The sequence below is a fragment of the Sipha flava genome, unplaced genomic scaffold (assembly GCF_003268045.1).
Source record: "Sipha flava isolate LNK unplaced genomic scaffold, YSA_version1 51_pilon_pilon, whole genome shotgun sequence".
In the NCBI taxonomy this organism is placed as follows: domain Eukaryota; kingdom Metazoa; phylum Arthropoda; class Insecta; order Hemiptera; family Aphididae; genus Sipha; species Sipha flava.
Window position 1 is genome coordinate 1,230,425 of NW_020273468.1, and position 14,800 is coordinate 1,245,224.

The window sequence follows — 14,800 nt, forward strand, 5'->3', positions numbered from 1 at the left end:
CCAGTTTTAAAATATTTTAAAATACTATAATTTTGGTAATCTGATGACATAAAAACACCAATTACAACTCTAACATTACTATCGTTCCACGACGCAACGACATATTGCAAACAGAAATGCATCCCACTGAGATCGATGATGATTACAATGACGTATTAATGTGATCGTGAACAGAACTAGTTGGAAATTCTGGTTGTTACTTTCTATTACATCAGTGATAAGCATCTTATTTCCATTAAAATTAAAAAACGACCTGTAACGTTAAGTAATATTCGATAATTTAAAATTAAATAAACAACGCGTGCAAAAATTAACGTCATAGGACATTCGATGACTGTTAAGATCCGGAGAAAACAATAGATTTGCATCATAGAACATAGATCCGGTTTACCGGTCTGTTTGAGAAATAACCGTAGCTACTTTACTCGAAGAGCCTTGACGGTTTCCGGGAACACGGCCAATGGTTTGTCCACAGAAGAATGGCATTGATTGCGAGGAATCGGTTTTTTCCGTTGGAGAGTGAACGGCCTTAGATTTGTTGTTGTTTTCTTACGCCTAGTGGGGGTGAAGAAAGAAGGTGGCCGAATGCATCTTGAAAACCAAAATAGTAGGGATGGAAAAAAACATAATAAATCCAACCATTACTGTAATCCCAGGTCAGTCTATGATCATTGGAGAAAGTATATTACGACCGTCCAAGTGAAGAGACGTAAACATTAACTGTTGAACTTGCGTATTCGTCGCACCTGTTTCAGCACATTGAAAATACATTGGATACTGACAATAAGGTAATTTTGAATATACTCGTATATATTACTTAAATTATTATTTTACTTTATGTTACATTTAATTTCTATTAGTTTTTCGATTATCGTTTTTTTTTTTAATTGAACAAATTTTTATTATTTATTTTCATATTAATTTCAATTACGTTTTTGTATGATACTACCTAACCTAACCTGCATTTCAAGTATTTTGCATTGAATTTTTCAACTTTTGCCACTTATGATTGCAATACAATATAAATCAAATTATATCTTAAATATCCTAAAAACTAAATTATAAACTAGAAAATTTGTAATTTATTATTATCTATTACCATTGAAATATAAATAATTCAACAATTTTATGTTGCTTAAAGTCCGAAAAATATAATTGAATCATTTTAAGTAATTTCATAACTTATGTATTGCTTATACAAATATATTAAATTGAACTTTAACAATAAAATTATTTTATAAAACGTTATTAATTATTTAATATTTATTAAAAAAAAACTAACAAAATTGTATTTAATTAAAATTTTCTTGATTATTTATATATTTTGTTGAATATTATTTAAAAGTGAACTATAAGTTACACTCCATTTTAAAAATGTAATATAAAATGATAAATACTAATGCTAGAGTAGACGTTTATAAGTTGGAAAATTAAGTCAGTAAGTAGTGTTTATTGTTTAATAAATGGTACCTACCTAAGTGTAATTCTTATTAAGGTATATGTTTGGACGTTTGCAACAATTGTACGTTTTTATGTTATAATTATAAAAAATAACTCTATTAGATGACAAATATCAACTTTTAACTTCAGTAAGCTTATTTAGCTTTAAAGAAACTTAATTGTAGTCCAACCTAAATTCGTTGTGGTATTTCAATTTGAATAACTATGCACGTCGTAAACCATGTCAAAAAAGATTTTTTTTTTTTTTTCAGTCATAAAATATTGTCATCAAATTATTTTTATTATTTATTTTATAAACTACATAGAATCACGTTTAAATAATTGTTTTTAAATACAATCATTTCAAGTTCAAAATATCATGTCTCTCAATAGGTAATATATAGGAACGGGAATCCACCTCCGCTATTATTTCGGGTAGAAACCGTAACATTTTATCGACTAGACGTTTTTGAGTCCTTAACGTATATCTTATGCAGTATCTATGCATAGCGATTAAGGAAACATTCGCGGTGAATATCAAATATCCATGCGAACAAAATATCGAAACAAGATTAACCGGTGCAGCCACCTTCGTTTTACACACGCAACGTCGATACCACAGTTTATTTAATGACAATTATTATCACTATTATCGTCAACAATTCTATCCGTAGATACCATCATTAAAGCACACGCAGACACACACCGCAACAGCTTCGATTGCTCGGTTAAATAATCCACAACAAATATTATGCGTCGGGTTCGCTGTCTTGCCGCGAGGTCACGCGACGTGTATTCACTTTCTCCGTTCGGTCAACGCGCACACGCCAATAACCATTTACCGCCTACTCAGTTCGTGATGATCCGTTTATTCCGCTTTTGTTTTTACTTCCACGTTTGCATTATATTTATAATTTTGTTTTCTTTTACGGCTATCCTGTTGTCTATTCTCTTCGACACGATAATCGTTATTGTTGCGTTGTTACGTGGGCACGTTCCGCGTGTTGTGCGGATATACTGTGTACGCGGACATCCGGGCGTCTGGCGTGTAGGATGCGCTGGCTAACGAACTTCGGATTTCTCGAAATATTGTTTTAGGTAACGTGAAAGCAACCATTCCGTTATAGTTAACCGTTTCCGTTTTTTTTTTTTTTTTTATCAATGTTGTCGCCGCCGGTTTAATAACGTTTTTCGGTGGATCAGGGTGGGTGTAAGTACACACTTATTACTTAATTATTCGATATCACTGCAACAGATATACTATATGACTAGAATAACGGTCGTTAGACGCCGACGTTCCATTAATATCATTATTTCATTTGGTGGATCCGATCGAACGAACGTTTTAATTCAGATGAATGCTCGAGAAAAATAAAACATAAAAAGACGCGCAGTCGATTTCTTAGGAATATTACGGCTCGTGGGTAGCACGTAAAAATTCTTATTTAATTTATTCGAAATATCTCAGTAATGTGCGTCATAATACGAAATATTATATTAACGATTATTTTGTTTGAAAAATATTACGACTGCCATGTTATATTATATTTGTCGTGTTCGCTAAAAGTATATTGTTACGCAATACCGATTCCCGTTATTCAATAGCGTTAATATAATTAATTTGTTTCAGGTCGATTTGTTTTGATAATAATACCCGTCTTCGACATGTCGAACGTAGCGTTTTATTTCGTATGGAATATTATAATATTAACTGTTTCGGTAGGCACGTACCGCAGCGTTTATCGTCGCGTGATACACGTCCAATCACGTTTTTCCCGTGAAAAACGTGCCTCACGTTTATCGTTTTTCCGATTCAGACATTGTGCACACCCTCCGAACCCACCTACGGTTATAGGTCCGATCGTTGGGTCCCGCAGCAGTGGCGGGGTACGGATGGGAACGTTACAGCGATACCGATGGCCGCGAACGCGAAATTCTTTTCAGGGGTGGATGTCCTTATAAAACGTCGTCACGGTCAAGGTGAATGAGATATAAGAGCATAATGATTTTATCGTCTATTATTTTAATATCATTATGAACAGGTTAAACAACCGCGACCAAATTTCGGAATCTATGTGGAAAGTATTGATTACGTCATTTACATATGATTTTAAATGCATTCGTCGTTTTGTCGATAGTCCTTCCGTTATTCAAATATTAAACACCTGAGAACTAAACATACGTTTATATTATATAACCACTAGGAATACACTTTTTTTCGCAATCGACTATTTATTATTCTCAACTGCTGCGCCCACGACTGTGATATTAAAAAACTAATGATCGGATCCAGGTCCCGGCTGATTATTGTTTGAAACAAAAGTGAAACGATGGGGCGCTGTAGAGAACCACGCAAACTGCAGTAACGGCAATGTGCAAAAATTTAACGCGAGCGCATTGCATAATAATATATATTTTAGATTTCGCTTTTGGTGACTCACAGCATACGTGCACGCATAACACGCCGCGCGTAGGCAGTGGATGGCGCAAACGAATGACGATTGTATTCGCAAATGCCGCGGCGACGCTAAAATATTATTCCCTCGACCTCGTTCGTACGCACGGAGACGGCGGGCGATTAGTCGTTACGTGATATTATTATAATGACGTTTGACAAAAGACGCGATGGAGAAAAAAAATTAGCAAACCATTGTTTTCGCGTCCTCATCGACGCGCTCGATTATCCTACGCCTCTTCCACGGCCCTTATTTGCGTATGATTTCGTGTCGATCATTATTGAATATTTTTACTTATTTTTTTTTATTTTTTTTTTTTTCACGATGACGGTACCCGCGCGGGATCCACGTCGTCGTCGACTATCGTCTCGTCTTCTTCTGGCTGCCGATGGCATAACACAGTATATTATCGGCTCAAGGTCGTCGGTGATTCGTGGCATTGAGCAAACAGTATGCGTGTGCGTGCACGTGAGTGTGGGAACGGTGATGGTGGCAGAAAAAAATCGAATCTGTTCATTACGCGGTGGGCAGCCGAAAGTGAAAGCGTTTCGGACTCCGTCTTCGCCACAGCCGCCACGTTCGCTTTCTCTTTGTTTGACGGCACAACAATATTATAAATCATAATAATACACACATACACACGCGTACATTTAAATAGCTGTTCGCCTACTGTTGCACGTGAACGCGTGATCGGAATGAAAACGAATACGTCGGACGACGACGACGACGACGAACGACAATAAGCGTTTTATTTTTTTTAACCGTCCGTCCGTGCCCACTCGACCTGCACTTAAGACTCGCGCGTTTTCGTCCAGGAAACACAACACCGACAACGATTTAATAATAATAGTTTATCAAAACGTATCGCAATCGCGGCCGCCGACCGGAATATCATATTTTGTACTTGCCTACCTGTCGATCGTGCGCAATGTCGTTATGAAATATCTTTCGATTCAACACGTAACACGTTATATTATTCAATATTACGATCAAACACCTATATAATGATATTATATATGCGTTATATTCAACACACTGCATGTCGCTAAACCGATGGTTTTGTAATTTAGTCTATTTTATAAATTTTCACGTTTAACAATAGACACGTTCGGTCTAGTTCTGTCGTTACAAGTATTACAATATAATAATGTGCGAGAGGAATAAAAATGTTTTTCAATACACGTAGATTTTAGTTATATAGCATTATTTATTTGAATAAAAATAAAAATAATTCCCTACCACTACACTGTAAAATATACAAAGGTGTATACTGGATTTAAAATTAGTTTTTTTATTGCTCTTTAAAAATGCGTGCTGCTGTGCATTTATAAAACAAGTTTACCTCCACAGTATAGCTATTCTTTATAGTCAATACGTCTATATTCACAGCACAAGTGCCCATATTATGTTTCTACATGGGTATTAGTTTATAACAATACGATTGATTAACGAAATAATATCTCGAGTTTCAATTCATTGGCCCGGCGTCTAGCTTATGCAATTTTAATACATCAACGCGTATAGTTCAATGATGGGGAAATGTATTTACCTATATTAATTTTAGATCATAATTAAATGTAATAGTAATAATACGGCAACATTCAAAATCAATTTCAATCAATTTTTTTTTCAGTCGCATCATGAAATTTTTATTTACGGGCTCGTTTCTGTTCGTCACGTTTGTGGCGATCACGACCGCTGAAGAATGGTCATGGAGCAAAGATAAGACCCAAACCCCTACCAAACCAGCTGCGGACGTTGCTACTGACCGCGAGAGCAAATCGATAGACTCCTATTCGGATATCAACGACGATGGCAGCCAAGAGAACGGCGCTCCGGTGGCCGGCCTGTCTGCCAACGGATCGGACACGCATCCCAGACACCTCATCAGAGACAGGCTCTGCGGCTTGGGTCTCATGGAGGTAATATTATGAACAATACCGTTGTAATGACGTTATAACATGCTCATAGTGCGATCGAATATGTTGATAAAAAAAAAAAATGCATTTAAAATTGTACTCGAGAACGAGAATACAAAAAAAAAAATTTATCTATATATTTCGGGACGATCGGCGGCTCTGTGTCTCCCACGTGTTAGTAGATCGCAAACAAGAAGTACGTCCGTATTTCTCTTTCGTGACGATTAACGTGCTTGCACATTTTCCGACACGACATACTCAAGCGGGTTTGTTTTTTTTTTCCTTAGTGCGAAGACGAAGAACTAGTAGAACCGAAACGCTACATCGGGCCGCAGGATTTGATTTACGCGCAGCCCGTGTCGCTGAAACCGGTCGGCCGTCCCATCGCGGCCATACCGGTCAAGTCGACGGGATCTCAGGTGCCATCCGTGGGGTACGGTGCACCGCGTCCCGTCCCGTACCCGTCCGGTGGCTCATCATTCGGCAGCGGCGGCCCGTCATATGGCAACGGTGGCCTACCATACGGCAACGGTGGCCCACCATCGTTCGGCAACGGCCCGCCCATTCGCAACAGGCCCGGACCGATATACGGTAACCGGCCGCCACAGGTTTTCGAATCCGAAGCCGCGGAGTCGTATAGGCCCAAGCAACCGATCATCTCCGGTCCCGTACCGTCCGTCGCTCTGCCCGCCGGTGGCTTGCAGCAACACGTGCATCACCATTATCACCACGGTGACGGTGGTGTGGACGGCATCAAGGCCGCGTCCTCCGCGGTCGAACCCGGTTTCAGTCCGCTCAGCGGCCCGTTATACAGCGGTGGTGGCGGCGACGGATTGTCATCCCTGTATGGCCAAGGCAATCTGAACAGCTACGGTGGCAACTTTGAGAACTACGAGACCCCCGGCGGTCCGCTGTACAAGAAACAACTCAACTTGAAAGCACCGTCAAGTAAGTACTTCGACAGTCGTTAAACTCTTTTCGGGGAGCTCGTTGGCTACCTCGTTTCACGCCGTGTATACGTACGTTAACTATATTATGTACCGGTATAAATACGAACGCTTGTACCGCCCGTACAGATTCCTTGACCGGTCCATACGCGGGCGAGCGATACCCGTCTTACGAGACGCCTAGAGCCGATAACTACGGGTGTTACTGCGTGCCGTACGATCAGTGTTTGCCACACGAAGTGGCCCGAAAAGAGGACGGTATCGCGGGCATTGACCCGAGGAACTTGCAACACGGAAAGACCGACATCGAAGCCATCGGTCTGGATGAAGTGGTCATCACCGACGGGAACGGCACGATCGTGTCGCATCACAAAAAAACCGATGCCGACGATAAGGCCAAGGCGCGCAAACGCAGGGACGCACCACAGAGCAAACAAGACGCCGAACCGGTAAGTAGTGTTCAGGCACGCTCGAAAACGATATCATATGTTTAGTACTGAAATGTGTATGTACGTACGGGCTAAGAAAAACGCGAACATCGGATTTGTGACGGGAAGAATGTACGTTTACGTCACGGACAATGCAACGATTAAAGATCGATGATTCGGTTCGATGAGAATAAGACTTGATCTTTAATCGTCGAGCTGTTGTCGTACGTCACGCGAACTGCGCCCGCTGCAAATCTTGCGTTTCAAATTTTCCAAGCCGAACGTCATAATATTTTAATATTTTATATTATTAAGCACAAATCGTTCGTCTTCAGTATAGCGTATACACACGTATCTTCGTGTTGTCCGACTAATGCGCACGAAACGAACTCACTGACTACTATATAGAAATTATAAAACCGAATTACTCTTGTGTAGGAAAAATCAACAGCTCATTTATAACAGCCTGCGCGTACTGCAGTTGACTAAACCATACAATGTTAAAACCTATAACGTTTATAACTGAACTTTTTAGCGATACCTCGATAGACCTACAGTGGACGACTTAGCCAGCAACGGATATAACGTGGAGATACCATATGACGACGATCAGACCGATGGCGTAAGTGCAATTTAATTCATGCACGCCAAAAACTAATACACACACACGCAAACACATAAGTACGCGCAAAACCAAGTAGCACATAATGTAATACTTATAATGTCTGCAACACTCTTTGCGTCGTGGTTACTGGAGATTTGGGTGACGTTCCTACGCAGTCGTTATAATATAATTTATAGTGCCTCCTGGGGGTATATAACTTTTTTTTCTTTTATTCTTCGTTCAAATCCATTTCAATCGTATAATCCTTGACATGAATTCGTATACAGATGATTTCCCATATGACTGTCATCATTGACGATTAAAAACCTTAAGTTTGTAATTATTCATGATAAATTATCACAAATATTAAAAAAAAAATTTTATTTAAATCGGTGAAATTCAAATTTCCAGTTGCCATACGAAAAAAACTAAAACTTTTCACGCTCGACACACTGATCAGGACTTAATACGTTACACGTTAAACTAACGGGTTTACACTTACTTAAAAAAATAAAAGGAAGAAACAAGTTAAAAATCGCCAACTATACGTATCCACATTAGTAGCGGTAGACCGTAGACTCAGAAAAAAGGAAAAGAAAACGTTGAAAAAAAATACTTCCGTTCGGAAGCGTTGTGAAACGCGGAGTAAACATAAAGAATACGAAAACTCTTTTTCCTTATGCTGTCTGCGCCCGATCCGACTAAACAGCACTATCACAGTTCATAATATTTCCCTAGAATAATATAATATTTTTAAATATTTTCCACATCGGAACACTAAAACAACCATCAAATAATTACTTGACAACTTCTCCGATAATAGTCAAAATATTAATTGTCATTCAAATGAATATTAATATTATTTTGAAAATCGTTTATTTTCTAACATCTGCGTGTTTTACATTTAATTTATCTTCTAGCCTTAACTATCTCCATCTATCTGAACCAATTTCTAATGTAAAAATATTAAATGAAAACTACTTGTATTTTGACGAGGAAAATATGTAACACACGTTTATGGCCAAAAGAAAGAGTGAACGTGTCTGCCGAGCGTTATTATGCTAATATAGTATGACGTAATATGCATAATGTGCATATATACATTCTATTTTACGTTTTATTTCGTCAAATTTCACTGAAACTACTGACAAATAATTTATCACTTAATAATTGAATATGATATTAAAATCTGTCATTGATCAATAAATTTCTGAAACAACCAAAAAAAAAAAAAAAATTATTTCGTTGACAAACATAATAGATACTTTTTGAATTTTTCAAATATAAACGATAACAAAATTGGCACACTCAAATATACATTTGTTTACAATAGAAATTGAAATAATAACAATTTTCATATAATTTCATTCAAATACTTTCATTATCTAACACAATATAATATTAATGCCATCGAAGTTCAAAACGATAACGAATTTATTCATAAAATTATAATGTAATCACGTGGTATTGTGTATACGTGTAGTACTCGTCTGAAAAAAAAAAAACGATCCCGTGTTTTAATAATGACAAGCGCAGAAGAATAGGTTTGATTGGGTGGTTTGTATATGTGTTTACAGCGAAAATTCGGGGGTCTACTCGGGGGCAGTTCAGGAGGTGGCGGAGCTGTGAACGAGGACTCTGACGACACAGGGAGTTCCGGCGTTAAAGTTCGGCCCACGTTCGGAGTATCTTTTGGACTACCTTCCGGCGGCGGCGGTTCATATCCCATCAGCCCCTACGGTCCTAACCCATCGGTGAACCCGTATGGAAACTCGTTGGGGGGTGGTAACGGTCTGAACCTGGGCTTGGTCAGTGTCAACCCGTTGTTGTCGCTGCAGGTCAGCAAAGACGAGTACGGTGAAAAAATCGTTAAGCCCTGGGTGAATTTGCACGTGACGCCAAACGCAGGCCTGGTACATAAGGTTGGCGACATCGTACATAAGCTTAAGTCGCCTCACTATGGCCACGGTTACGGTTACGGCCACGAATATCCACCCTCTTACCTTCACCAGCACAACCACTACCACGTGCAACCACCGCCTCCACCACCGCCTTATCACTACAGCAGCCCTTCGTTTTACGGCTCGTCTAAACCATTTTACCACTCGAAACCACCGTCGTTCGGTGGCGGTTACGGTGGCGGTTACGCCGGAGGTTATGAAAGTGGTGGTTATGGTGGTGGTTACAACAGCGGTAGCTATGCACCCGAGTATCACTCGTACAGGGATGACGAATACGATGACCATGGTGGTTATGGAGTAGCGGGCCCTGGCGATTATTACGGTCAATCCGATGATTACGATTCCGGTGGCTCGTTCTACAGAAGCTCCAACATAACCGCCGCTGGGGGTAGTGGTAGCGGCAGTGACCGTGGTAACGGTGGAAATGATTACGACCATAATGAGCCGTCGTCATACGGCACGGGTAGTCCGAAAGTAGCTTTCCCCAACGACCGTCAGTCCACGGGGTCCGTTAGATTCGTAGGCGGCCAACGGCACAAAAGAGATGTAGACGAGGTGAGATAGTCAAAACGTAATACCAACTGGTCGCCTTCTTACTGGACACTAACACCACGGTGCGCACATAAGCGATGTTAATATATTAATACCGCATAATAATATGTTATTTACGTGTTCCAATCGTCTCGGTGGACGAAACCAAGTCAAATGGAGTGTACGAGATAAAACAAAGTTTACTTACACGTCTGAGCTTCTGTATTATATATACATTAAATACGAAGCAATGATTTTCTAAAACCGAAAACGGTTTCGGGCTTATACTTAATCATATTATAATATGTACAATCGAGCGACATCTATTTGACTTCGCTCTACACCCTGTATAACACTATAAATTATACTAATACCATTAAGCACTAGATGTTTGGAACGATTTTCACAAGACCGTCTGATTCATAATTATAGCACGACATGACAAATATAACACATTCTAGCTTTACGTAAATCTTTTTCTTCGCCCTAGACCACTTAAATGTACGTGGAGTCGGCTATATCTGTCCTTTATCTCCATTATGATTCATCTTCCCTCCCCTTCTCCTTGCTCAACTATTCTCATAGCACACTCAATTTCATCCTATATTATATATATTATTATATCCTAACTTTATGAATATATTTAGTTTATACGTTCCGTAAACGCTTTGTATTGTTCACGGATAACGTGAAAACGATTTGTTTTTGTCTTAACACAATAAACTACGTCAATAACATCACAGGTAAATCGATAACCATTAACAAAATGTGAGTGTACGATATATGTATATAACGACCGGCTAATAGGAAATACTCTGTACAAAATGGACCTTAACGTCCGAGTACAACTAACCGTACACACTCGCTTAATTCTCGTGATGCTACTTGGTTAGGAAGCGTGCTTTATTCACAGCCGAAAATCACATATACTTAACACACTATAAATATATATATATATATATTTATATACACACAAAAACAACACTGTACTAACCGTTTTAGACATACGACAATTGTCTTTGAGCAAAAATCATTTTGTAACAATAATAATAACATAATCACAATAATTTGCAATCGGAATTAAAAGGATTAACGTGAAATGTTTATGTACATGATATAGCGCCAGTCATTTTACTCGGCCAGTGGTCGTTGTGGTCCCAGGCAAGTGTGTTGCAGGCGACCACCGGTGGCACCCGGCCACTTAGGCTCGTCGTCCAACTACGTCAGCAACGGACAGTGCGGCAAAAGGAACACACATGGCATCACTGGAAGGATCAAGACACCGGCATACGTGGATGGAGACAGTGAATTCGGTAAGAATTACGAGAATATACCATGTTAACAGGGTAGGATAAACATTCAATACACGTATTCAAAACAACAAATCATTTACACGAATACCAATATACTTAAATGGATTTCTTCCTCTCGCAGGTGAATACCCTTGGCAAGTAGCTATTCTCAAGAAAGACCCTCAAGAGAGCGTATACGTTTGCGGTGGAACTCTGATTGATTCACTGCACGTGCTTACGGCCGCTCATTGCGTGAAAACGTAAGTAAAACTACAATGATCAGTTAAAAAAAAAATTTCTTGACCTATGTTCTCAATCCCATCATAGTGAAAACCCAATTTGATGTTTTGCTATTATACCATAGGTACCATGAACAAGATTTGCGCGTCCGCTTGGGCGAATGGGACGTAAACCATGACGTGGAATTCTATCCATACGTGGAAACGGACGTGGTCAGCATGGTCATACACAGGGAGTTCTACGCCGGCACGTTATATAACGACTTGGCCATACTCCGTATGGACAAACCCGTCGACTTTGCCCGCAACCCACATATTAGCCCAGCTTGCTTACCGGATGCATTCTCCGATTTTACCGGTCAACGGTGTTGGACAACCGGTTGGGGCAAGGATGCGTTCGGCGATTATGGGAAATACCAAAACATCCTTAAGGTGATTTTATTTTCGAAACCCATTTATATCCGTGGTCCTACACATCTTACACATTCAATTTAACTATGTATTTGAGTATAATTTTAAGTTAAGGACAATGAATGAACTTTCAATTACTTTTGGAAAGAAATTTATCGTGAAAGCAAATGGCTAAACTATTCTACGAATAAACCATTTATTATTTTTATTTTAATAATTCATTAATTTCATTAATATTTTATTGACATAAATTAATTCAAAATGTATTCTAAACAACAGGTTCAAATACTATGAATGAAAGTGTTACAATAAAATAAAAGAAATCCGTACAAATTACATCAAGAATAAAATAATTAACTACAGAAAAATCTATATTAAAATTATAAACTTAAATTAAACTCATTGATTTTTTGGCTAGTTTTCCATGATATTATTATTTTAGATTATAATCATCATACATAATATTATAAATAGGGTCATGATATTATTGTTGACAATTATAGAAAAATATTAATAATTTCAAATTAAAAAAATAACAGAACTTAGAAAACATGATTTACAGTTCTATAATAATAAATTAGAAAATATTCTGTTCAAACCCTGATTTTAAATTAAAACAGAGAAATGTTATTATTATTAACTGATTTCAACAATTATTTCTTTTCAATTTCACGCATCGTTTACTATAAAATATTATTATGCATAATAATATATCTTATTTGCATTTAAAATTACGTTGAAATGAAAAAAATTATATTGATTAACCAATGTTTTTTTCTTTTGAAAAATTCTCAGGAAGTGGACGTTCCGGTAATTTCTAATCGCCAATGCGAAACACAATTACAACAAACCCGTCTTGGCTATGACTTCAAGTTGCACAACGGTTTCTTGTGCGCCGGTGGTGAAGAAGGAAAAGACGCTTGCAAGGTACGTTAGAACAGACGCATGGTTTAATAATATCATAATGAATTATCGGTTGTTAAAATTATTGTGTTTTTTCGTGATGACGTTACACCGTAGAGAACTGAAATCTGATCGTTGTTAATGTCATATATGGTGAACATATACCCCCACTTTCAATTAGATGCATTTTCACAGAATTGTTCTTGTTTTTTTTTTTTTTTTTCGAAAATGAAACATTAATATATTACATAACACGCGAACACAAATATTATATAAAATTAACTTTCCGAATACCAATTGCCAACTCGTTCGAATATATATAAAATACAAATATTATTTTATTTAGTACTAAACGTGAGGTGGCTAGAAAACGTCTATCAAACTCATATTATAATATACTGCTAAAACCTCGTTGTACTTATAAAAGTTAACTCAAATTCATAATATTTAGTATCTACGTGCTTTTCAGTTTATTTTCTTCCTATGCGAACTTCGAATACATTTAACTGTTTTAAATAACGGCAGTGATAGTATTATAGAATTTTTCTAATCGGATTTATAAACTCTTAAAAAAAAAATTAATTTTCAAAAATAATTTACTATTACACTCAATTTTTCGAAAAAAGTCCAATCACTCCTTGCGTCCGGATCTCATAATAATATCTCAGTCGTAAAAACTGAATATTTTATCGTTAATTCATGTACAAATTCTAACAAGTCATCTGTAAAATAATTGGGGTAATATAATAATGTTATTCGTGTGTATACAGGGTGACGGTGGCGGTCCACTGGTATGTGAACGCGCCGGTTCGTGGCACTTGGTCGGAATCGTCAGCTGGGGAGTAGGATGCGGTCAGCCCGGCGTGCCCGGGATCTATGTTAAAGTGGCTCACTACCTCGACTGGATCAGACAAATCACTAACAAATACTAGAACGACACCTAACTTTTTTTTTATGTATAATTATTATTTATTTTAAATTTATTTTTACCGTATTTTTTCTACATATGCAAAACCTAATAAAAATATCGTACGCACGCACTACGTTTGAATACCAAAATGCGAGTGAGCGATTATATATACTTATATATATATATATATATATTAGGTATTATAATTAGTAATTATTTATTGTTTGTATGCTGAGAAATTCCAAGTATACACGCAGTGTATATGCATGCATAATCATTCAGTAAGTTTGTTTCGGACGAAATTTGTACTCAACAAGGTTGAGAAGACTGATAGGCTCTTTTAGAATACTAAATCTAAAATACTTAAATTCTCGAAAAATAGAATTCCGTTTTGTTCGAACACTTCGATACTCGTTAGTGTTTCCCTTACAATTTTTTACTATTCTCTTAGATTGTTATTAACAATGATTTTTTCCAAACATAATGTTAATATAATGTCATGACTTCAACATTTAAATCTATGTATAATTATTGTGCCACAGAGGTAGAGTAAGTAATGATATATTTTAGTACTGTATATGTGTACCCTTTTTTGCATTAAAAATCTACCAGCAATGTTATTAAGTTTGCATTTTTTAACGTATAATTATTATTATATATTATGATTGTATAAAGATAATTCATTGTACAACAAATACAAATATGTCACCCATTCCGGTATTTGTAAATAAAAAAACTGTACTTTGTTAAAAATAAGCA

The 14,800-nt window shown here is 37.4% G+C and overlaps 1 protein-coding gene across 1 annotated transcript; it reads left to right on the plus strand.

Moving 5' to 3' along the window:
* The first annotated feature begins 646 nt into the window (after positions 1–646).
* Positions 647–14,800, plus strand: LOC112690745. Its single transcript, XM_025564819.1, has 10 exons — positions 647–788; positions 5,530–5,818; positions 6,103–6,763; positions 6,892–7,211; positions 9,372–10,310; positions 11,407–11,599; positions 11,721–11,838; positions 11,943–12,249; positions 13,024–13,155; positions 13,902–14,800. Exons 2-10 carry the CDS (start codon positions 5,537–5,539, stop codon positions 14,061–14,063), a joined length of 3,114 nt encoding a protein of 1,037 aa, XP_025420604.1. The 5' UTR covers positions 647–788; positions 5,530–5,536; the 3' UTR covers positions 14,064–14,800.

What these genes read in the sequence shown, in the direction of transcription:
- LOC112690745 (XM_025564819.1), top strand. Translation starts at nt 5,537, where the DNA reads ATGAAATTTTTATTTACGGGCTCGTTTCTGTTCGTCACGTTTGTGGCG. An exon ending in GCAAACAAGACGCCGAACCG is followed by an intron (nt 7,212 to 9,371) that starts GTAAGTAGTGTT and finishes ATGTGTTTACAG; the next exon opens with CGAAAATTCGGGGGTCTACT. An exon ending in AATACCAAAACATCCTTAAG is followed by an intron (nt 12,250 to 13,023) that starts GTGATTTTATTT and finishes AAAAATTCTCAG; the next exon opens with GAAGTGGACGTTCCGGTAAT.